General features: G+C 39.5%; 2 protein-coding genes across 3 annotated transcripts; both read left to right on the forward strand.

The window, feature by feature from the left end:
- The first annotated feature begins 650 nt into the window (after nt 1–650).
- dnmt1 (DNA (cytosine-5-)-methyltransferase 1) lies at nt 651–13,661 on the forward strand. 2 transcript variants are annotated; one of them, XM_005749933.1, is made up of 35 exons: nt 651–850; nt 1,267–1,303; nt 1,780–1,887; nt 1,999–2,236; nt 2,341–2,413; nt 2,506–2,587; nt 2,694–2,734; nt 2,813–2,867; nt 2,954–3,037; nt 3,185–3,294; nt 4,581–4,699; nt 4,794–4,886; nt 4,982–5,133; nt 5,358–5,545; nt 5,979–5,993; nt 7,517–7,697; nt 7,792–7,889; nt 8,064–8,211; nt 8,315–8,430; nt 8,506–8,707; nt 8,791–8,924; nt 9,025–9,204; nt 9,496–9,720; nt 9,802–9,994; nt 10,223–10,313; nt 10,398–10,529; nt 10,630–10,912; nt 11,047–11,188; nt 11,363–11,529; nt 11,636–11,813; nt 11,900–12,095; nt 12,197–12,360; nt 12,550–12,666; nt 13,155–13,248; nt 13,370–13,661. In XM_005749933.1, exons 1-35 carry the CDS (start codon nt 804–806, stop codon nt 13,405–13,407), a joined length of 4,521 nt encoding a protein of 1,506 aa, XP_005749990.1. In that variant the 5' UTR covers nt 651–803; the 3' UTR covers nt 13,408–13,661. The 2 variants fall into 2 exon arrangements, with proteins under 2 accessions (XP_005749990.1, XP_005749991.1); XM_005749934.1 differs by lacking the exon at nt 5,979–5,993.
- A 2,355-nt stretch (nt 13,662–16,016) lies between these two features.
- Nucleotides 16,017–17,245, forward strand: LOC102198121 (cell adhesion molecule 3-like). The gene is made up of 4 exons (XM_005749935.1): nt 16,017–16,129; nt 16,242–16,559; nt 16,659–16,922; nt 17,012–17,245. Exons 1-4 carry the CDS (start codon nt 16,057–16,059, stop codon nt 17,167–17,169), a joined length of 813 nt encoding a protein of 270 aa, XP_005749992.1. The 5' UTR covers nt 16,017–16,056; the 3' UTR covers nt 17,170–17,245.
- The last annotated feature ends 5,938 nt before the right edge of the window (nt 17,246–23,183 follow it).

Genomic DNA, 23,183 nt, shown 5'->3' on the forward strand with positions numbered 1-23,183 from the left:
TCCATGTGTAAATACTGTACAAGAACAAATTGACCGCCTGAGATTAATCCTCTACCGATTACACACTGCCACCTTGTGGTGGAATAGGCACGTAGCTGGTTATAGTTGAAGGACCTTGTCTCCGTATTTATTTGCTCATAATGACATTGCAGTCGCCCAAATCAAAATATCTACAAACAACTTAAGGCAATCATGACCTGAGGCATGGATAGTACAGTCGCACTGGAAGTGATCCACAGTGGATAATCAACTATTGTTACCCTACAATAATACAACAGCTACATTGTGTATCACATTTACGATGCCATCCAGTCAATGTTTTTTTAATTGTACTTTTTTAAGTAGTAGTAATACAACAGATGCAGATGTCTTGCTGCGATAGCTCATTAGTAAACAACAACTTCCGCCTGGTCAGACCACTTCGACATCTATCAAACAGTAAGGGTGGATCGGTTTAATTGTGCATTTCTAGATAAATTATTTCTTTATAAAAGAGACAAAAATTCCCATTTTTCTTTTATTAATAACATTTATGACATAAACGTGTAATTCCGGTCACAAACGATACGTACATCAAGGATGTATTAAGTCCATCATCGAAACTGTTTTACCTGTACATAGCTACAGTGGTACAGTCCACAACACCCGGGTTTCCGCGCGAAAAGACGGCCCGCGCGCCCGAATTGCTTATAGCATCCATCTGCAGACAGACAGTCACCGTGGAGCTGCGCGGTGGTTAATGATAGTAGAGTTTTAAACGGTTTTAAAACATTTTAGTCGCTCGTGTCTTACGCTCGTTTACGATGCCAACCAGGACGTCCCTGCCTCTCCCGGACGATGTCCGGAAAAGGTACTGTAATGAATGCTAATAGTGTTCTACTGATGTAGCTAGCTTGCAGCTTTTATTTCAAAAGCCATAACAGCGGCTGTTAAAGCTGAAATGGCAGTCCTGGTGGGTTAGACTTTCTGTGGTTGTCCTGAGCGTTACTGGCGGTTTCCCTTTTACCTGTGCAAACAGATGTTGCTAACATTAGCTTTTTGCCATTGACAGGGCTAATGCGGTATGCACTATTAGCCAGTTAGCATCATTAGCCTACCAATGGATGGGACAGCGTGTGAGATTTGGCGCCACTCAGGAAGTTTTGTTATCTGTGTTTCTGCTTTCCCGCTGTCAGTGTTTTATTGCTGCAGTATAGCAAAGGATGTGCTCCTACACCATTCGCTCTGACTTACCCCAGCACTGTTTTGATTCTCCTTTGTTTACAGCTTGCAGAGGTTGGATGAGGAAGGATCTGCAGATGAGGTGAGCTGTGGACTCAAAACATGCTTATCTAGTAGTTCTGAAACGGAAGTTTAGTGTGGAAGAACTAACTGTTTAGTATTTTAGTCTGTTTCTATACTGTCACCTCAAAGGGAAGTTCAAGACTCAATCCGCATTACACTCCCCTTATATCATAAATAGTTATAAATAAAATGAACGAGGATCAGCTTTAGTCTTCTTTTTTTGTGCCATTTTCTATTTGAGCTGTTTCTGGTGGACAGCATAAGGAAACTGACACCAGTGGTGCGATGTCAACAGGAGAAGTTAAATATGTACTATGTGATAGTTTCCAGGTTGCATATTGTCTCGTTAAGTAATGCAATCCAGTTTAAGACAGTTGTGTTCTTTAAGTTTTGTGTGTTTATCCCCGTGCCTGTGAGTGCATAAGTTGTGCCGCCTTTTTTTTTTTTTTGGACTTTATTCATTAGCTCTAATTCTCTTTTAAAATGTCACTTCAGGAACATGTGAAAGAGAAGCTCAAGTTGGTGCAGGACTTTCTGCATGTTGATGCTCAGGATCAGCTGACCAGTCTGGAGGAAAAAATGAAAAGTTCAGAGATCTCAAAGGTCAGTCAGTTGTAAGTTGTCCAAATTGATATTAATCCTAAAACTGTACTTGACTTTCTGTCATCTAACTTGTGACATATGTCATGTGCTTTTTGTTTTTGTTTTTTAAAGGAGGTCTATATCTCTAAAGTGAAGGCCGTACTTGGAAAAGAACTTCATCTTGAAAATGGCTCCCACTCTGATGACGCAGAGAAGAATGGAAAGACGAATGGCTTTTCAAATGGTTCGCACAAAGACGAGCATGATGAAGATGTAACCATGAGCGTACAGGAGGAGGAATCTGTCAAGTCACCAACTTCTTCGAAAGGGAAGGGTGGACGGAGGAGCAAGGCAAATTCTGACACAAAAAGTACGTTTAAATCTCTTAAGATGGAGATCACCTGCACATTCAGTGGCTTTCTCCAGTTATTTAAGCAAAGGTAATTTTTAAAATACATTTTTTTCCTTTTGTAGAGTCTCCAGCAAGTACCAGGGTTACCAGAAACAGTGGGAAACAGCCAACCATCTTGTCAATGTTCACTAAAGTGTGCGTATAGGAATATATTTAATTCATTTATGTATTTTGGCATAAAACAAAACTTCAGTCACTCTAACCTGCTTGAAATAAATGTCTTTCAGTCAGAAGCGCAAGTCAGAGGACTTGAATGGAGAAGCTGTCAACGGACAGAATGAACCGAAGAAAGATGATGACGTTGAGGAGGTACCGTAATGTTATGTACAAGTAATGTAAAAAAAACATGAGTAGAAACTGCAGTTCCTCCGTGTCAGATAAATAACCCTCCACATACTTTCAAATTTGTTTGTAGTCTCGGGAGGAGAAACGTCTCAAAGTGGAGTCGGATGACAAGTAAGTATCTTTAGCTTGAGAGCAACAATTGTGATATAGTTTATACAAGCAAATGTGTTGACACTTTTCTTTATGCAGTGCTGCTCCAGAAGAATCCAAGAGTGACATTGTAAAGCCGGTTTCTGCTGTAAAGGTAGTGATTTGGATAGGTGAATTGTAAACATTTTTGAAGGCATTATTGCTTCGTGCTGACTGGATTGTGTTTTTGTTACTGTTCAGACACCACCACCCAAATGTCAAGACTGTAGACAGTACCTAGATGATTCTGACCTGAAGTTTTTCCAAGGGGATCCTGATAATGCGGTGAGAACTTGCAAACATAAATTGCAGTTTTGTTTGTTTTACATTTTTTTTATATATATATCTATCTATCTATCTATCTATCTATAGAGATATAGAGATATAGAGATAGATATATATGAACACAAACCCATAATTTCTGTGTTTCAGCTGGATGAGCCTGAAATGTTAACAAATGAGCGCCTCTCACTGTTTGACTCCAATGAGGATGGATTTGAGAGCTATGAGGATCTGCCACAGCACAAAATCACAAACTTCAGGTGAGTAATTCTCCATCTTTATTAAGGTTTTGTTCCTGTGAGGTAACATACACAGCTTGTTAGGTAAGAGGAACAAAACAAAACTGCAAGGAAAGAAAGATCTGTGACTGGCTAGAGGGAGACATCAAGCTTGAATGGGCAGCAGGATAGAGTTGGAAATGTACTATTATGTCAAGAGGGTGGTGACAGGGTGGAAATAGTACCTTGAGGAACTCAAGAATGAAGAAAATGACAGAGGGGAACTGTTGGTCAGGAAGTGCAGGAAATGGGTGAGGGCATCTATGAAAAGGATAGCTTGGAAAGGTGGTTGGTCAGATGAGGTGGTGGTAGTAGTAACTACAGTGGGGTAAAGTTTGATACCATGAAGTATGTGGCTTCACACAGAAAGAGCACAACAGATTTGATGTTTGCTTTGAGAGTGGTAGAGAACTATCCAATGACAAAAAGAGTTGCACTGCATCCTTGTGGATCTAAAAAAAACATACTGGTGAGATGGGTTCATTGTAGGGGTGGGATTACATGAGGGATCTGCTCTGAGTCCCTTCTTGTTTGTAGTGGTGATGGACAGATTGACAGATGAGGTTAGGCAGGAAGGGTGTTTGCAGACGACAGTGATCTGTAGTAACAATAGGAAGGAGGTGGAAGAGAGTGGAAAAATGGGGGGTATGCTCTGGAGAGAAGAATGAAAGCTGTGTGAAAGGGAGACATCTAAGCACAACAATGCTGCTGCAAGTAGTATTGAAATTGGCTCAACCTTAAGCAAAGGACAGCACATGAGGGGTGAAGAAGGGAGTTGGGCAGGGGTGGAGAGGCTTTCGAAATGGGTCAGGGGTGATTCGTGACAGAATGATATCAGCAATAGCGAAAGGGAAGGTTTACAAGATGGTATTGAGACATACAGACAAGACTGGAGGCGGAGCTGTAGATAATCAGATTTTAATTGTGAGGGTCCAGAATTGATAGTATTATGAATGAGTACAGATCAGGTTCAGAGATTTGCAGACAGGGTTAGAAACGCAAGGTTTGGACAGAGTATGGATAGTAACCTTGTGGAGGGCAAGAGACCATAGAGAAGATCCATGATGTGGTGAAGGAAGACTTGCAGTGGGTTGGCGTGACAGAACGATGTTAGGAATGGAGTGAGAGATGGGCAGATGATCTGCTGTGGTGATCCCTAAAGTAAAAGGAGTTTAGAAGAACAGATGTGTTCCTTCTAATTAGACTGTTTTTATATTCTAAAACTTAAAGTTTTTGTCAGTCATATGGTATAACAATGTGTGTTGCAGTGTTTATGACAAGCGTGGCCATCTCTGTCCATTCGACTCTGGACTTATTGAGAAGAATGTTGAGCTTTACTTCAGCTGTGTTGTCAAACCCATCTATGATGACAACCCTTGTATGGATGGTATGGAAAACCTGTCCAGTTATAGAAAGTTCATTATGATTGTACATTGTCTTTTAGCTTTTATAACCTTTTTTTTTTCCCCCTGTATTTTTAGGTGGTGTTCCTGCCAAAAAGCTGGGACCCATCAATGCCTGGTGGATCACTGGTTTTGATGGTGGAGAAAAAGCTTTGATTGGTTTCACTACAGGTAGTATAATTGTGTATTTTCTTCTCCATTTAGTTAAAATAAATAAATCCATATATACAGTACACTAATGTTTATCCAACTCTGTCCTTATCTAGCTTTTGCTGACTACATCTTAATGCAGCCCAGTGAGGAGTATGCTCCCATCTTTGCACTGATGCAAGAGAAGATCTATATGAGCAAGATAGTGGTTGAATTCCTCCAGAAGAATCCTGATGCTACCTATGAAGACCTACTCAATAAGATTGAGGTGCAGTCTTGTGTGAATGAAACAAACTCTTGTCTTTGAATCCGGGTTCCTGTCGTGGTATCTGTTTGAGAATTAAAAAAAAATGTTTTACTGTGTATATTTCCATTCATATAAAGTGATCCTGCCTGTTGCTGTGTTGGTTTCCCACAGGGATCAAATTTTAATTTATTTTTTTCTTAATGACATGTCCAAAGCTTATTATGCCCTGTTTTCCATTCCCTCAGACAACTGTGCCTCCTGCAGGACTCAACTTCAACTGCTTCACTGAAGACACACTCCTGCGCCATGCCCAGTTTGTTGTAGAGCAGGTGGAGAGCTACGATGAGGCCGGTGATTCGGATGAGCAGCCAATCATTGTTACTCCCTGCATGAGAGACCTGATCAAGCTTGCAGGAGTCACTCTAGGAAAAAGGTGCTTAAACTTTTTTTTGTTTGTTTGTTTTTTTTTGTTACAATTTTCTGTTTTGTATGCTTAGATGTATAGTGATAATTTTGCATCAATACTTAAAAAGATTCATTTTTCAAGGGTGTTGGTCTCATCTGTTGGATTGTGAATCTGCAGTCTTCTGAGATTTCAGAGAAAATGGTCTGAATTGATTCTGCAAATACTTGAAATAATAGCTTAATGTTGAATCTGAAGTGCATTGAAGAAACATGTAATACATACTTAATTTATAATGAAAAATCCAGTTTCAGCTTTCCCATTTTTATTTTTTCTTCTATCAGCAGCTATTTTGACTCCCTTCGGGTTTTAAAACTATCCATTTCATTTGTGCTTATATTCCTGTATTTCTGCTCCCTGTTCTCCCTAATGTCTAACATTCCTTTAACATTTCCTAATGCAGCATGCTGCTATACTGGTAGGTAGGCCTCATTGTGAATGCATCTTTAGCTTGTTTGGTGGTGTGTTTAATGTGAAGCATTTAGAAACTTTATGGACAAAGAGCACTACACCAGATTTCATGCTAAAGTTTTATTTCTACTTTAAATCATTTTATATTTTTTGGCTTTACATTGTGGTTTATTTTTAGTTTATCCAGCAGATTTGAAATCTGGCCACGTATATCAGATTTGTGTAATCGGCGCGAGTGCGGTGATTGATTTATTTAAAGATGTCATAGGATTAAAACGAACTTTGCAGAAACAACTTAACTAGACTGGCACATCCCACTCGAGTTTAACAGAACATTATTTAAAACATACAAATCTTCTTTTCACATTTCAACTCATTGAACACTTGTGATGTGTTTATATTTAATATTTTGTGATACCCAATTTGTTATACAGAACAGTCTGGAATGTGATCTTTGGAAACGGGCAGGTTTGGGAAAGAGCATTCACTTTCAAAAAGTAACTTTTACCACAGACTTACTTACCCAACAGTGGGTGGGTTGCTAAAGTCTGAGGTGCTTTGATGCTGGTAGCATAGTGAGATTGTTACTGACATTTATAAGCACTTGTGCAAAACAAATGTGAATGTTAAAAACTGTCATCATGCCTCTAGCAGTGTCGTTGTTGGCCAGTGCTTCCTCATAGAAAGCTAGTTCTCCTGAGATTCTGATCTTGTATCTGGCAGCTTCAAAAATGATATATTTAGAAAAGGAGCATATTGTGTAAGAGATGCAGAGTCTCTTAATAGTAGGTGAAGAAAGACGTGTTTTAAGTTTCATAATGGATATGCGGAGGCTTTTCTCGTAAACTTTTTTTTTTTTCCATTACGAAATTCATAATCCATAGAACAAGAAGACTTGGAAAGTCCCAAGTTCAAGCTTTGTGTTTGAACATGGGACAGCCCCACAGCTGTAAAGCATCAGAATTAAAAACGAAACTTTTCATCGCCTGAGTGTGCTGCTGTCAGGGTATTCTCTTTATATTTGGAATTAACTTTGATTTAGTTAGAGCCTGTATGAGTTAAGGCTCAAAAGCCTTCATATAGGTGAGGGTTATCCATCTTGTTTAATAAGAAATATGACACTTCCTCAAACATGGGTTAGAATTTGTTAAGAGTTCAGAGTTCTTGCAGCGAATGCTATTTATATCTTTGACAGGAAGAACAAAAGCCAAAGGAGATCAAAGCAGTCTTTACACTCAGGAAGTTGGCACATGTTGGTGTGTTTTTTGTTTTTGTTTTTTTGTTGTTGTTTTTTCCCATGCAGGCCCAATTGCTTCCCACGGAGAGAACTTTATTGCCTCTTACATCAGATGGAAACTCTGCATTGAACATTCTGTTTGTTTAGTTTGGTTTGCTTGTTTCTTTGCATGGCCTGATGCTGTGGTGTGTTGATGGCCAGGGGCTTCATAATGCCATTACGTCACTTATCGTCAGGTATTTGTGCAGAGTAAAATCTGCGTCTCCTGACCATGCACTTTGTTCTGTTGACAGGAGGGCTGCCAGAAGACAGGCTATTCGTCACCCAACAAAGATAGAAAAAGATAGTAAGGGACCAACTAAAGCAACCACTACAAAGCTGGTCTACCAGATCTTTGATGCATTCTTCTCTGATCAGATAGAGCAGAATGATAAAGAAAGTGCCATGAAAAGACAGCGCTGTGGTGTCTGTGAGGCAAGTTGGATACTATCTGTACAGCATCTGATGTTAATGTCCATCCTCTGTAATTCTTATGCATATTGAATTCTTTTTCTATGTGTGTGGACAGGTTTGTCAGTCTCCTGATTGTGGAAAGTGTGCAGCTTGCAAAGACATGATCAAATTTGGAGGAAGTGGAAAAAGCAAACAAGCTTGTAGGCAGAGAAGGTTAGCATGTTTTTGAATGTGTTGCCTACAAATGCTTTTCCAGATATTTGCATCAGTGACTTTATCTGTCATAATATTTTAAGCAAGAAGGAATAAAACACAGACTTGATATTTTATATACAGCTTGGTGTTGCAGTCGTATTAATCTCTTTAAAGCTATCTATCTCTGTTTAGATGCCCCAACCTTGCAGTCAAGGAGGCTGAAGATGATGAGAACATTGAGGAGGAAGATGTTCCTGTGGAGAAGCCTAAAAAGGTTCCTCATGCCAAAAGAAAGAAGCAGACCCAGTGCAAACTTACATGGATTGGAGAATCTATTCACGTATGTTTTCATCCAGTGTGGTAGATTAATAGAACTACCCTCTAGTGCAGCAGTGGCTCCCAGCACTGGTCATATAAAAATATTCATCTTTAACTCCTTTCAGACTGAAGGGAAGAAGCAATACTACAGGAAGGTCTCTTTGAACGATGAACTGCTGGAGGTGGGAGACTGTGTCTCAGTTTCATCAGAGGATCCATCCATTCCACTGTATCTGGCAAGGTAAGCGTTTCAGACATAGTATAATAATATTCAATTCTCAGGTCAATTCTCAAATCTAATGAGGTGTTTTCTTAGGATCACGTCAATGTGGGAGGATAATAATGGAAAGATGTTTCATGCCCACTGGTTCCTTCGTGGAATAGACACGGTGCTCGGTGAGACTTCAGATCCACTCGAGCTTGTCATTGTGGATGAATGTGAGGACATGCTGCTCAATTATGTCCAAGGCAAAGTTGATGTTATGTATAAAGCCCCATCGAACAACTGGTTTATGGAGGTAAGTTTTTAAAGGGACTAGAAAGATCTGAAGCTGCTTTTATTGTAATTTTCTTCATGTAACAGTTGCTTCTGTAATTTTAGGGTGGTGTGGATGTTGACCTCAAGGTGATTGAGGATGACGGGAAGAGTTTTTTCTATCAGTTCTGGTATGACACAGAATATGCCAGGTTTGAAATGCCTCCGAAGACATCTCCATCAGAAGAATGCAAATTCAAGTAAGCACCAGCTACACATTCATTTATGCTGCTCGTGATCTTTTCCTCGATTTTTTTTTTTTTTTTTTTACATTTTTAAAATCTCTACTTTCACCTTCAGGTTCTGTGGCAGCTGTGTAAGGACTAAAGAGCGAGAGGACAAAGATAAGCCTCGTGTATTTGAACCCCTGGAGAATGAAAACCATGACACAAAGGCTTTGTATGCTATGGCTTGCTTTAAAGGAGAGCAGTTCAGGGTGGGGGACAGCGTCTACCTTCCCCCTGAGGCTTTTAATTTCAGGTGAGTGTTACTTTTATTCAGACCTGTAGAATGATGAATACACATGTACTGTCTAACGCTATTTAGAAGTTTCAGTCTTAGTTTGCATGAACGAGGAGTCTACATGTGTAGTGCAGCTTCAGCCACTAGAGGGCCTTCTTTACACACGGGTCGCCTGTTTATATTTTTATTTTTTTCAGGTTGAATAAATTTTGTTCTTTATTAAAAAGGGAAGATTGAGTATCGTGGCTAATATTAAAGTATATTAAAAAATTTGGCCACCACTTACCTCTATAACAATGTGGTTCTCAGTGTGAAGCCAGCCAGTCCAGTGAAGCGATCCCACAGGAAAGACGATGTGGATGAGGATCTGTATCCAGAGTATTACAGGAAGTCCTCAGACTACATCAAGGGCTCAAACCTGGACGCTCCTGAGCCCTTCCGTGTTGGGCGCATCAAGGAGATCTTCTGTCACAGGCGTAGCAATGGGAAACCCGAGATGTCAGACGTCAAACTGCGACTCTACAAGTTCTACAGGTAAAAACTGTTAACAGTTTAATGGGTTGCTATAAATTGGACAAATTTTAAGACTTTAACAAATTTTATCTTGTTTTCCAGGCCTGAGAACACACACAAAGGTGTCAAAGCTAGTTACCATACAGACATCAATCAGCTGTACTGGAGTGATGAAGAAGTGACCGTAAACATGGGTGACGTACTCGGCCGCTGCCAGGTAGAATATGCAGAGGACCTGAATGAATCCATCCAGGACTACTCCAGTGCTGGACCTGAGCGCTTCTATTTTCTTGAGGTACAGTACTTTCTTTCTACTCTAATCTTTAAACTCTAATCATCTATTTATCAATTCATCAAAAACAATTTCTTGTAATGACAACCCCACGTGCATAGAAGAAAGCAAAAACAGTTGACATGGTAGATTTTGTCTAATACTGGAACATTTATTTGAAAAAGTCTTGAACATGTCTTCAATTCAGTGTAGAAACTGCAGTCTTATTTCCATACTGTGCCTCCTTCACAGGCCTATAATGCAAAGGCAAAAAGCTTTGAGGATCCCCCAAATCATGCTCGTTCAACTGTCCATAAAGGAAAAGGAAAGGGCAAAGGAAAAGGTAGAAATTGTATTTATATTTTCCTTCAAAAATTGATTTTTAGTAGTCTCTGAAATCCTAATGTATTAAATTTGGTTTCCCAAGGTAAAGGCAAAGGAAAAGCTTCAGCTGCACAGGAACAGCCGGACTCACAGCCTAAACCTAAAGTGCCCAAGTATCGCACATTGGATGTGTTCTCTGGCTGCGGTGGACTTTCTGAGGGATTCCACCAGGCTGGTAAATGTTGCAACCCACTCACAAAATGTTTTAAAATCATCTTTTTTGTTTGTTTGTTTTGGGACTGCAGTACAAAAACGTAACTGCTTGTTGCCTTTAGCAATCTCTGAGACCCTCTGGGCTATAGAGATGTGGGAGCCAGCAGCACAGGCCTTCAGACTGAACAACCCAGGCACAACGGTGTTCACCGAGGACTGCAACATCTTGCTAAAGTTGGTCATGTCTGGAGAGAAAACAAATTCTCTTGGCCAGAAGCTGCCTCAGAAGGGTGATGTGGAGATGCTGTGTGGAGGGCCTCCTTGTCAAGGGTTCAGTGGGATGAACCGCTTCAACTCTCGCACTTACTCCAAATTCAAGAACTCACTTGTTGTCTCCTATCTTAGGTTGGTTCGCCTAAAGTCATCAACTTTCGCCAACACTGTGCAGCAAGCTTTTTTGTTTCCCACAAAAACTCTTAACCTCGCATTAATAGGTTTTTTTTTTTTTAATTATTATTATTTGTTTCTTCTTATTGCAGCTACTGTGACTACTACAGACCCAAATTCTTCCTGCTTGAGAACGTGAGGAACTTTGTGTCATTCAAAAACTCTATGGTCCTGAAGCTCACACTGCGCTGTCTTGTGCGAATGGGATACCAGTGTACCTTTGGTGTCTTGCAGGTGGGTCAGACCTTAAACCTCTTTTCTGCTGTGAAATTTTGGGTGAAGCTAAAATGAAATTGACTTGGAACAAATTTCAGAGCTTGTGTTGTTAACTAACAGTTTGCTATAAGGTTTTTATTTTCTTCTCATACAATAAAGGATCACTAATACGCTGCATTCTGCTCTCATTAGGCCGGTCAGTACGGTGTTGCTCAGACCCGGCGCAGGGCCATCATCCTGGCTGCTGCTCCGGGAGAGAAGCTGCCACGCTATCCTGAGCCTCTGCATGTGTTTGCCCCCAGAGCTTGCTCTCTCAGCGTTGTGGTGGGTGAAAAGAGATACGTCAGCAATGTCACACGGTAATGTAAACACTTTCCCCTTCTGGGTTGCTTATATTGTATTTTTAGGTTGCAAATCTTTCTCACAAGACATTAAAGCTTCATTGTCACTAATTTCTGTCTACAGAGGCAATGGTGGAATCTACAGAACTATCACTGTCAGGGATACCATGTCTGACCTGCCAGAGATTCGCAATGGTGCAGCTGCACTGGAGATTTCCTACAATGGGGAGCCCCAGTCTTGGTTCCAGAGGCAGATCAGAGGCACACAGTACCAGCCTATCCTCAGAGATCATATCTGCAAGGTGAGTTGTGGTGTTCTCATGTTGGCTCACTCTTTCAGTCATTAAAGAATAACTTTATGACAGAAGTTACATGATCTGCATTACAGGATATGAGTGCACTGGTTGAGGGTCGGATGCGTTACATCCCCTTGGCTCCAGGCTCCGACTGGAGGGATCTGCCCAACATCGAGGTGCGACTGAAGGATGGCACACTGACTAAGAAACTGCGTTACACACATCATGATAAGAAGAATGGGCGTAGCGGCACCGGTGCACTTAGAGGTGTTTGCACCTGTGCAGGAGGTATGCAGGACTTAAAAAAAAAACAAACAAAAAAAAGTTGTAGAGCTTAAATCTCCATCTGGGATACATCTCTTATAGTTTCCATGCAAATGTCTTTTTAGGTAAGCCTTGTGACCCTGCAGACAGGCAGTTTAATACCCTGATCCCCTGGTGTCTGCCCCACACTGGGAACCGCCATAATCACTGGGCAGGACTCTATGGCAGGTTGGAATGGGATGGTTTCTTCAGCACAACAGTCACCAATCCTGAACCAATGGGCAAGCAGGTACGCAAGTTTGTTTTTTATTTGTTTGTTATTTTCAGTTTGTTTACATTAAACATTCCTTCAAATTTATTTAATATAGGAGTGAAAAAACAGAGTACTTGCATTTAAGTCTTAAGCTAATTTGTGTTTCAGGAAATGGTTTACACTTCTTAAATGAAAGAAACCGACCTTAGGCTCTCTTGATTACAGGGCCGTGTACTCCATCCTGAGCAGCACAGAGTTGTCAGTGTGAGAGAGTGTGCACGCTCTCAGGGGTTCCCTGACACCTACCGCTTCTTTGGAAACATCCTGGACAAACACAGACAGGTACAATCTGGAATCACAATACTTTTCTTAATCCCTGAGAAATTTTTGTGGTTACAGTTGCTACAAAGAAGGTAAGAGTGGCAACAGTGACTTTGCTACGAGTTTTAGTCACAATATTGTACAAGTCACGTGAGGGATGACTATTTTCTTTCAGGAGATGTCGCTTGGTCAGGCTTGCAGAGACATTGTAGCAGGAATCTAGCAAAGTATAAACTTTGAAACTGCTTTGTTTTAGTACAGTTTTTATGTCTGTGAGAGGCAATAAATTTAGGTGATGGGGGATAAATTAATGTGTTATTATTTTCGTTTGTTACATAAATGATAACAAAAATAAGCAGCATTTAAATTTTTGGCCTTGTCATTTTGGCCTTTATCATCTTGGACTGAGTTGCAGTTCCAAAATGAAGATGTCTTTACTGCATTTTATGAGCTGCCCAGAAACATCTCTCCCTGCTTCTTGCCAAGTAATTGCTTCTGTTTCCTTCCAGGTTGGAAATGCTGTGCCCCCTCCGCTCTCCAGGGCCATTGGGCTTGAGATTAAGAGGTGCATCACAGAAAGGATGAAGGAAGAACAAGCATCAGGTGACTTTCAGTTTAATCGTATGATTATCTTTTAAGATTTGAACGCACCAATCCTTATTCAAGTGTGTGGTTTTGTTTTTTAAAATTAATTAATTTTAACTTACTTACTTTCCCTCCACAGAGAACATTAAACAAGAGAAGATGGAGCTCTCTGATTAAGCGTGTAAAGATTTCATCAAGAATCACTTCTGCAAGTCCTGGTGCTGGTGAAATGATTTCTCTTAAAAGTTGCGATTTAATGGCGTCACCAAGTGGCCGCTATGGACTTTCTATGTAGTACCATTCCACATTGAGTTTTAAATGTGCTTTTAATCATGACGTTGTTGCTGTTGTTGTTAAATGTTCACCTAATGTGGGATAAATTGTATGTAGTTTTTATATGTAATATTTCAAATAAATCTTATGAAATTCTACTTGTAGTTTTCATTATTGTAAATGTACAGCAAGTGTGATCAATATATCGGGAATCAAAGAAAGTGGTGCCAAGTGGTTGAAAAACCTCATCTCTTTGAATTCTGAAGCATTTTGTAAATGAACCTTAGATCAGTGGACACCAGATGTTAAAACATGCAGAGTTTGGTTTTTAACTGTTTAAAGTCTGACCTGTACTAAAACCTTTCCTTGAGCTGCTTGCTCCACAGTCTTTGCTGTTACTGAATCTGTTTGGGGTTACAAATACATTAAAAAAGTAAATATACACAAGGGTCACATATTACAAGACTTTAAAATGCATAGATAAATCCTCCAAATGTCACTACTGGGTGTAAAATGTACTCCCTGATCATCTAAGAAACTTTGAAATGACAGCTTTTTAACTCATCCTGATAGACAGGAGACTAAAATGGGGGTCCCCAATCCCAGTCCACGAGGGCCGGTGTCCCTGCAGGTTTTAGATGTGTCCTTGATCCATCACAGCTGATTCATTATGTCAGTCATAAATTAGTATTTGTGGACTGTGATTTGAATCATTTTAAATTTGCACAGAGTTGTTTTCAGACTGTCTGCACTAAAATTCACAAAAATGGTACAAAAAAGTCCAGTAAGTGGAGCAGGGCTCCTTCCCTGTCTTGTAATTTGCAGAAGTACGAGTATTCTCAGAGGGACTGTTAGACTGCTGGTGTTAAATCGGAACAACAGACGCTGCAACTTGTCTGCAAGTGTGTGTGTGTTTTCTTTTCTTTAGTTTGTTGGTTTTTTGGGGGGGCGGGGTTCTTCACAAGACTAGTATGGCTTTTTTGAGTTCTCTTTTCTTGAACAGTACAGGCTAGAATAGATTTGCCACTGGCTAAAGAAGACTTACTGTATCTGCATCTACCAAAATATCCATCTGTTAATCTCGGACTCAGGAGGAAAGTTCTGAACTTTGATGCACTTGTGAACACATCTGTTGAAGCCATGATGTGGCGGCCCTTCATCTTCAGCTGCATAATCGCATGCACAGGTGGGTCTGTTTTGTTTGTTTGCTTGTTTTTGCTGTGCTTGTTGCTTTGTTATATAGTTACCATATTATATTTCTATAGTTTTAACACAAAGTCCAGTTCCTCTTCAGGAGAAAACCTTCAACCACATTAGCACTGGTCATAAGCTTTTTATTTCTTCAGATTATCAGTTTAATTTAAATCCACTTTATGAAGTCATTATCTAAAATCTTTAGCATTTATCACTTGGAGTCTTTCTAGTGTAAATTTGCTGCCTCCAAAAACAAACAACCCCCAAAAGCCTAGCAGCTGTTATATTTTAGATATTGTCCTATTATTTACTAAGTTGCAGGTCATTAGACATTTGACCAGAAGTCTTCAATCCAAATATGCTACAAATTGCTTCTTTCATTGCAATAATTCAATGAATGGATCATTATTTAGCAACTCTAAAGCAGCTAAACTATTTTTAGAGACTAAAGTGACCAAATTATATTATAATCTTATATTGGGACTTACTTTTAGTCTGTGTTTGTTTTTATTATATCTATCATTTTTCCTTTATCCTATTTTAAGACATTTACAGATTTTCTAAAAATATTTTAATGTAATTTAGTATGACTTATTCTTTATGCAAAAAAAGTACTTCGCCGTTTCATCTCACTTTCAACATTTAGTTTGTGCCTCAAGGCCTCTGTAGCTCCATCATTATCTCTTAACCTCCAAATCTTCCATTATGTTAAGTATCAGTAAAACTATGAATGTTGTAACGGAGGAATACAAACAATTTCATGGTTTTTACAATAAAAATGTGTCCATCTATATTTTAAATCCAGAGTTATGAACAGTGTGATCAAAAATCAAACCACTCTTGAAACTTAAATGGGACGTGTCACCTAAAACGGGTCAGTATATTACAACCACCCAAGTTGCAATATTGTCCATGCATCTATTCTCGTCCGCTTATCGTTATCAAGGTCACCTATCCCATCTGCCATAGGGCGAAAGCCAGGATACACCCTGGACAGATCGCCAGTCTGTCGCAAGGCTGACACAGAGAGACAGGCAACCATTTGCACTCACATTAACATTCACCTAACTCAGATGGTAGAGTGAAACTCATCACACGCCTTAAGTCCCTTACTCCCAGTATTATTGTTTTATTTTATTTATTTATTTATTTTTAGGAAAGCCTGTGAGCACTTCATGTCCATTTGACATAACCACTCCTAGAGTTGTGGTGAGATTTGGAGACTCTTTCTCAGCCAACTGCACCTCACTATCTGACCAGACTGAAGGAATGGGATGGGAGTCTACATATGGAGGAGTGGACTTTACCCAGAATGTCACTTCTCTTCCCTTTAAAATTGACTCTGTGCCAGAATGGAAGATGGAGCCAATATGTTATGTGAATTCCCGTGATGGTGATCAGTGTACAAAAGTGTTACCAGTCACTGTTTATAGTAAGTAGCCTTAACTTGGTTTAACATTTCTAAGAAGGTCATCGTTATTATATTTTCACTGATTAACTTTGAGTCATTTTATTATTATTTTTTAAATTATTTTCTTTTTCAGAAATGCCAGACAGTGTGTCTCTGAAGAATTTACGTACAGTGGAAGAAGGCCGACAGTTTGCCATACAGTGTGATGTTGTTAATGTTGCACCAGCAAGAAATCTTTCAGTAGTTTGGCACAAAGGAAATAAGATCTTGTCTTCTCAGACATTTGATGAGTCCAGTCCATCTCCAGTCAGTAAGTCATCTGTCCTCACTCTGACTGCTCATAGAGATGATGATGGAGCTGAGATCTGGTGTGAAGCAAAGCTGAACCTGTGGCCAAAGGAACAAGGTCCTCCTCCAGTGCGTTCAGAAGCTCATAATGTGAATGTACTCTGTGAGTTTTTAACATGCTCTTAATTTAATCACCACAAAATTTCATACTGAAAAAATGAGCTTTTCTTTCTTTGTCTGTATTTTGATTGGATGTCCTCAGACCCACCAACCTTCACCAATGATCCAAATGAGAATTTGGAAATGACAGTTGGGAGCAAAATATCTTTAAATTGTACAGCTAGAGGAAATCCAGTACCATCCTACCACTGGCAGTTCCCAAACTTTACACAAGTGTGGTACAGGAGTCATGATGTGAATCATCCTATTTTGACTCCATCATCTAAGTTTCCAGGGGTCTATATCTGCACCGCCTCAAACAGCCAGGGCACTGTGACCAAATACTTCATCATCACCAAAGCTCCACGTAAGTTCTTGGCAGTTCTTTGTCTGTTTAAATCTTTATTTTGGGATTTGCGATTGATTTTATGTAATAAACTTTCCCATCTCTCACAGGAGATCAAACAATCATCGCAACAATAGTCAGACTACTTGTGGCCTTTGGACTCCTGCTCTTCCTTGCTTTTCTAGTTTTTACGACACACAGAGGCATATTTTCATGCAAGAAAGGCGACTATCTCCAAGGACAACCCACCTCATCAGTACCAGTATAAAACAAATTTGAATGGGTGCATGCTTGTTTTAAAGCTGTAGCTGAAAAAATGCACCATCTTGTCAGCTATCGCTAAAGCTCCACTAATCAAGAGACTGCTGTCCAAACAAACAAATTTAATCTAGCAGAAACGTGTTTAACAGCAACGCTGTGAGTGTAAACATGTGTATAAACAAAACAGATTAATAATCAGATATCATCCTCAGCTATTCATTTATTTTAACTTTTCGCTGGACAGAAATAAGAAGGAACAAATTTGCCTCTGACTGTCAACTGAAACTTTTTCTAATTCTAATTTTAGAAAACCACTTGTGATTTTTATCAAGTCTTTACGCACGCCTGTGTTTTTCTCTCTCAGAAAACAGGAAATGCAAGACATTTTATTGCATGTTCACATCTTTTCATGTGCTCAATTTAATGTATGATCCACACACATCTTTACAACTTTTAGATATACAATAGAACAGCTTTTATTGTCACTGTTACAAGAACAATGAAAGGCTGTTTGGCGTTTCTCCATGTGTGTGAAGTACGCAATAGCATAAGTATTTACACAATCACAGACAAATTTACATTTACACAAGAAAAATATGTACAAGTTATACATACCCCTGCAAACATACACGCACATACATACATATATGTATATACACATGTATGCAGGCGTACATACATACACACACATATTTCCACGTACGCGCTTACATATATACATATACATACACATATTTTTAAATGTGTAAATCAGGAAATGAGCTGACTTGTTTTCTGCACCACAAAACGGAGGAAAGTTTTATTTTTAATTTCCTTGTATGCACGCTTGGTGAAAACTTGATTTGGTTCTTAATTTTGAGCAGTTTCAATGCTTAGATAAGTAAGTGTGTTTTGTTGTAATCTGTTGTTGTAATGTAATCATAAAAAACTCATATTTGGATATGATTTTAAAAAAAATTTAATTCCATCCCCATTTCTTAAGAGGGGACAAGCACTGAAATTGGAAATCTCTGGTTTTAATTACTCCACTCATCAATTTAACTATTATTAATGGAAATAAAATGCATTTTTTGGGTCTAAACATGCTCAAAAACTTGTATTTTGCACACAGCTGAGGAATTAGTGTAAGGTCTGGTTCATTCCTACGTTTCAGTCATTTCAAGGTGGTAACATTCACTCTTTTTTTAAATTTTTTATTTTCTATGATTTGATCATTTCATCTAAAAGAGGGCTTGTTAAACTATTAGAAAAATGTACTGGTTAAACTGAGGATGTTATGCTATAACAATTTTGTTGGGCTTGCTACACATTACTCATTATTTTTCTTAAAAGTAATGCACGTGGGTTAGGGTACATACATGTACATTAATTAATTACTTAACAAAGAAAGTATTACATTCCTTTCCTGTTACTCAGTAAAATGACCTGAAGTGCACTGTCCCATAATTAACGGCTAGCAAAGTAAGACTGTGGCTACAGTTCACATACAAGTACAAATACAGGCTACAATGTTATAAGCCGGTCTGCTCATCACTGCCTTTGTTGCCTGTCAAGATACTGGGTCGTGTGACCAAGTTTTTGAGTTTAATGTACCTTTTTTTGTGTTTTCATTTCAGTTTAGCTCATTTAGTTGCTGTTTTAGTCTTTTGTTTCTTAGATCCCTTTTTCGTCGTCTCCCTGGTTCGTGTGTCTACCTGTCATGTTTCATGTATGTGTGGTTCTTGTTGTTCTTGTTGTCAAGTTCGTGTCATGTCTACGTCTCCATGTTTCCTGTTCTATCTTGAAAGAGTCTTGTGTTCATTGCTTGTTGTGTTTAGTTTCACTTCCTCCTGTGGTGTCATGTTAATTTGTGTCAGCGTTTCCCCATGTGTGGTCACTTCCTTGTATGCATTTAGTCAGTGTGTTTCCCTTCGGTCTGTGTCAGGTCGTCTGTTGTCATCCCCCATGTCATGTTAGTGTGTTTCATGATGGTGTTCAGTCTTGGGTGTATCCCTTCACAGTTTCCCTCATGCTCCTGCTTACCATCATCTTCAGATCAGTATCAATGTCGTCACAGTTTTGTTATAGTCATAGTAATCATAGTTTAGTTTCGCCCAGTTTAGGTTTAGTCTTCGTTCTTGTCATCTGTAGCTTTTGAAATTAAGATGAAATTAAATGTTTTAGAATTATACTGCAACTTCAACCTCCTGTCCCAGTATCACCAATTCACTCTGGTTGAGAAAATGAAAATCCTGTAAAGGATTAAAAGTTTCTAACATCAACTATGGTAAAGTGTAAGTCCCCATGGCGGACAATGGGTATTAATCCATACTGCATAGCACAATTAACAACATTGCCTAAAAAAGTATAAACAGTAACAGTCCTGGAAGACACAGTTGAGCTGCATTAGCTGATGATCCTCTCACACCAGCCAACAGAAAACAGTAGGCGGTGTTTTGTTGAGAGTGGGAGGGTCGTAACACATTTGGACATTATTCAGTCTTAGAGCTTCTGCAGTTGTAAATCTTGCTCCTCTAGGTCTGTTAGCTATGTTTCACAGCAAAACATTACCATAGTGATCAGAAAAGAAAATTCACAGTAAAATCAAAGCCTAAATATTAAAAAGATATGCAAATTAATGTATCCATGCATCCAGAATACCAGCAGAGCTGAAATAATGTGCTAAATTTATCATTTTATTATTTTTAATTGTTACTATTTGACCACATGCCGAATTTAAATGTTGCTGTATCATACTGTATGCCTATGTTAAGCTTTCCTGTATCATTCTAGGAAAGCCTGTGAGCACTTCCTGTCCATTAGAACTTAGCACTCCTAGAGTTGTGGTAAGGTTTGCAGTATCAGCAAACTGCACCTCATCATCTGACCAGACTGAAGGAATGGGTGGGATGGGAGTCTCGAGTGGACCTTACCCTGGGCGTCACTTCTCTTCTGTTTAAAATGGACTCTGTGCCAGAAGCAATGTGTTATATGAATTCCCGTGATGGTGATCAGTGTACAAAAGTGTTACCGGTCACTGTTTATAGTAAGTAGCCTTAACTTTATCTGAGCACGCAATTTTTAGTATTCACTGAATAACATGAAAATAACATGAATTACAGTTTTTTACAGACGCTAGGACACATTTCTCAATACTTAGGTCACTTTTGCAAAACTCTTCACACAGTGAGCACAACAGAAGTCTATGTGGGCTAAACTGAGGATCAGTTGTCATTGTTTTGGCACAAAATGCATTCAATGACTACATCTCTCAAATTTCAAGGTCCTCCTCCGGTGCGTTCTGAAGCTCATAATGTGAAAGTTGGGAGTTTGCCTTGCAATTGGAAGGTTGCCGATTCGAGCCCCGGCTTGGACAGTCTCGGTCGTTGTGTCACACTTCACCCGTTGCCTACTGGTGGTGGTCAGAGGGCCCGGTGGCGCCAGTGTCCGGCAGCCTCTGTCAATGTGCCCCAGGGTGGCTGTGGCTACAATGTAGCTTGCCATCACCAGTGTGTGAATGTGTGTGTGACTGGTTGTGTAAAGCGCTTTGGGGTCCTTAGGGACTAGAAAAAGCGCTATATAAATACAGGCCATTTTAAACTCCAGCTGATGCTTCTATTACACTCACACACACACACACTAACTTGTCTTGTCAATCACTGCCATGTTGTTGCTGTATACCAGCCATTTCCAAGAGTCAAGAGTGCTGCATCACTAAAACCAGAAAATCCTCAATCTAATCAAAATACAACATAAAGTGATGCATTTCCTTTGTATGCAAAAAACATAAATCTTACAGGCTGCTGGCTACAAATTTCTGCCAGACAGATGGAATGGGATGGGAGTGTTCATATGGAGGAGTGGACCTTACCTACAATTTTTCTTCTCTTCCCCTTAAAACTGACTTTGTGCCAGTGTACAAAGAAGCAATGTTACTGTAACAGGGCGGCCCTTAGCGGCTGGAAACACAGTGAGATGGACCGAGGCAAATGTAGTGGAACAAAGTATTTATTTGCTATACAGCTCTCCTTACAACAATTAACTTGTCGAGCTTCTTCACAGCACAAAAATCCACCTCTAATGACAACTGGCAGCCTTAAATATGTTCACAGACTAAACCATTATTCCACTCTCAGGTAAATTCTTAAATCCCAACCTTCCACCACAGTATACAATATATCAATAAGAATAAATAAATACATAAATACATTTTCACATTTACATATTAATAAATATTTCACACTTAATGTTACACCAAACCCAATATTATAAAAACCCAGAAACCCAAGCACAACAAGAGTCACCACACTCTCTTTACCAATGGTCTCTCCCGGAACCTTTAAATGGTGTCTGGACCCCCAGGGAAACATTTGCCCAAACACCTTGAAGAGGAGACAGGCAAGAAAGGTGAGTAATCATTATCTTACACTTATTTGCACCAATTTTATCCCTAGATTTCACACACAAATTTGCATTAGTTTTCCTTACTGGTCAGCCTTAATCACAATCTCAATCACCATTCTTCTCTCCTGACAGACAACCACCACATTCCTTGACGAGGAGCAGCTGTGCAGGATCTGAAACAAGGCTACCAACTGATTTTAAAATTCCCAATAAATAGACAATAAATATTTAAACTGCTTGTGTGCAAATCCATGCTTAAAGTGCAATGCTCATAAAGTGCTTGATAAGGTGCTTTTAATAAAGTGAAAGGTGTGCTCCAAAGTGCTATACATATAATATAATATAAATGCAGTAAGGGAGTCCTCTTCCTTACAGTTACATTAATATTATTAATGCAAGAGCAGTAAATGTAGGTCAGAGTAATGACTAATATCACAAACTAAACCACTCCTACTACCAGTTTTGATTGATTTTTGTATATAAATATATGTCACTGTTCATCAGAATGAATTTGTATCACTTCGGCCTATCTGCAGTGCCTTCATGGCCCACTAGGGGGCTGAGCCAACACTTTGTAAATCACTGCATTATATTGTCGGACTCTTTTGGCTGCATTTGTTATGTTTGAGATCGTGGTCTTGCTTGATTCTCTGCCCTACTCAGTTTGCCTTGTCCTCCTGGTCAAGATTCATGGGTAGTCAGCTGGCTATGTGTGAAGAATCATGTTTCATGTCCACCAGCAAAGCCTTCATTTGTGGAACGTTTTGTTGGAGAGTAGAGTCTGTGGAATCAGTCCCATGATTTAGGTTAACTGGAAACTTGGTTTTGGATTTCGTTTCCCCACCCAGGAGAGGAGCAGCGATGGATTTTGGAAACCTTTTTGGATATCTCATTCATAAACTGATCTCTACTGTAGACTGAATTCATGATTTCTCTAGGTAACCCTCCAGACATGTGGATGAAACTGAATGTGACCTTGACAGAAATACCTTTTTTTTTTCTTTTTTTTTTTTATTCAGTAAAAGGACTAAATGTTACAATCCCTGATAGTACATTGCTTCAAATGGAGAAAGTCTTGAGAGATGCCTGTTATGAGGAAAGGCAGCCCAGAAACTTTACTAGCTGGACACATTTTTGTGTGCTCCAACTTCACAGGGTGTTTCAGTCTTTAATCCCAAACTAATCTATTTTTTTTTTTACCTTCCTTGGTTATGTTTAGGGATTAGAGATCTGATCTAGATTATCATATTAAATTTGGGACATATCGTCAGTAGTGGACCTTGGATTCATCGGGTGAGCTGGAAGGGGGGCGCCTGATCTGGCTTCCCACACCTCCCTGTCGGATCAGGCTGTACGCTTTACCTCCCCACTGCCTTCCAGAAAAGGGAAGAAGAGCAGGAACATTTTTCCTTTTCTTTTTTCTCTTCCATTCCTCCTTTAGGTTTCACTACCATGAGGTTAATTGCACGGCCCCCAGGAGGCCCTGAGACAGCTGTATCAGTCAAACAGTAAAGTTTCTAGTGTTAGGTTTTCTACCCCTTTGATGCCCTCTCCTGAGGCAGGCCCACCACGGGTTGATCAATCCTGGGCATGTGTCTCATGGTTAGCTGACTGCTTTAGCTGCTCAAGTGATGTCAG

Source organism: Pundamilia nyererei, unplaced genomic scaffold, assembly GCF_000239375.1.
Source record: "Pundamilia nyererei isolate P.nyererei 1_Seehausen unplaced genomic scaffold, PunNye1.0 scaffold00258, whole genome shotgun sequence".
Taxonomy (NCBI): Eukaryota; Metazoa; Chordata; class Actinopteri; order Cichliformes; family Cichlidae; genus Pundamilia; species Pundamilia nyererei.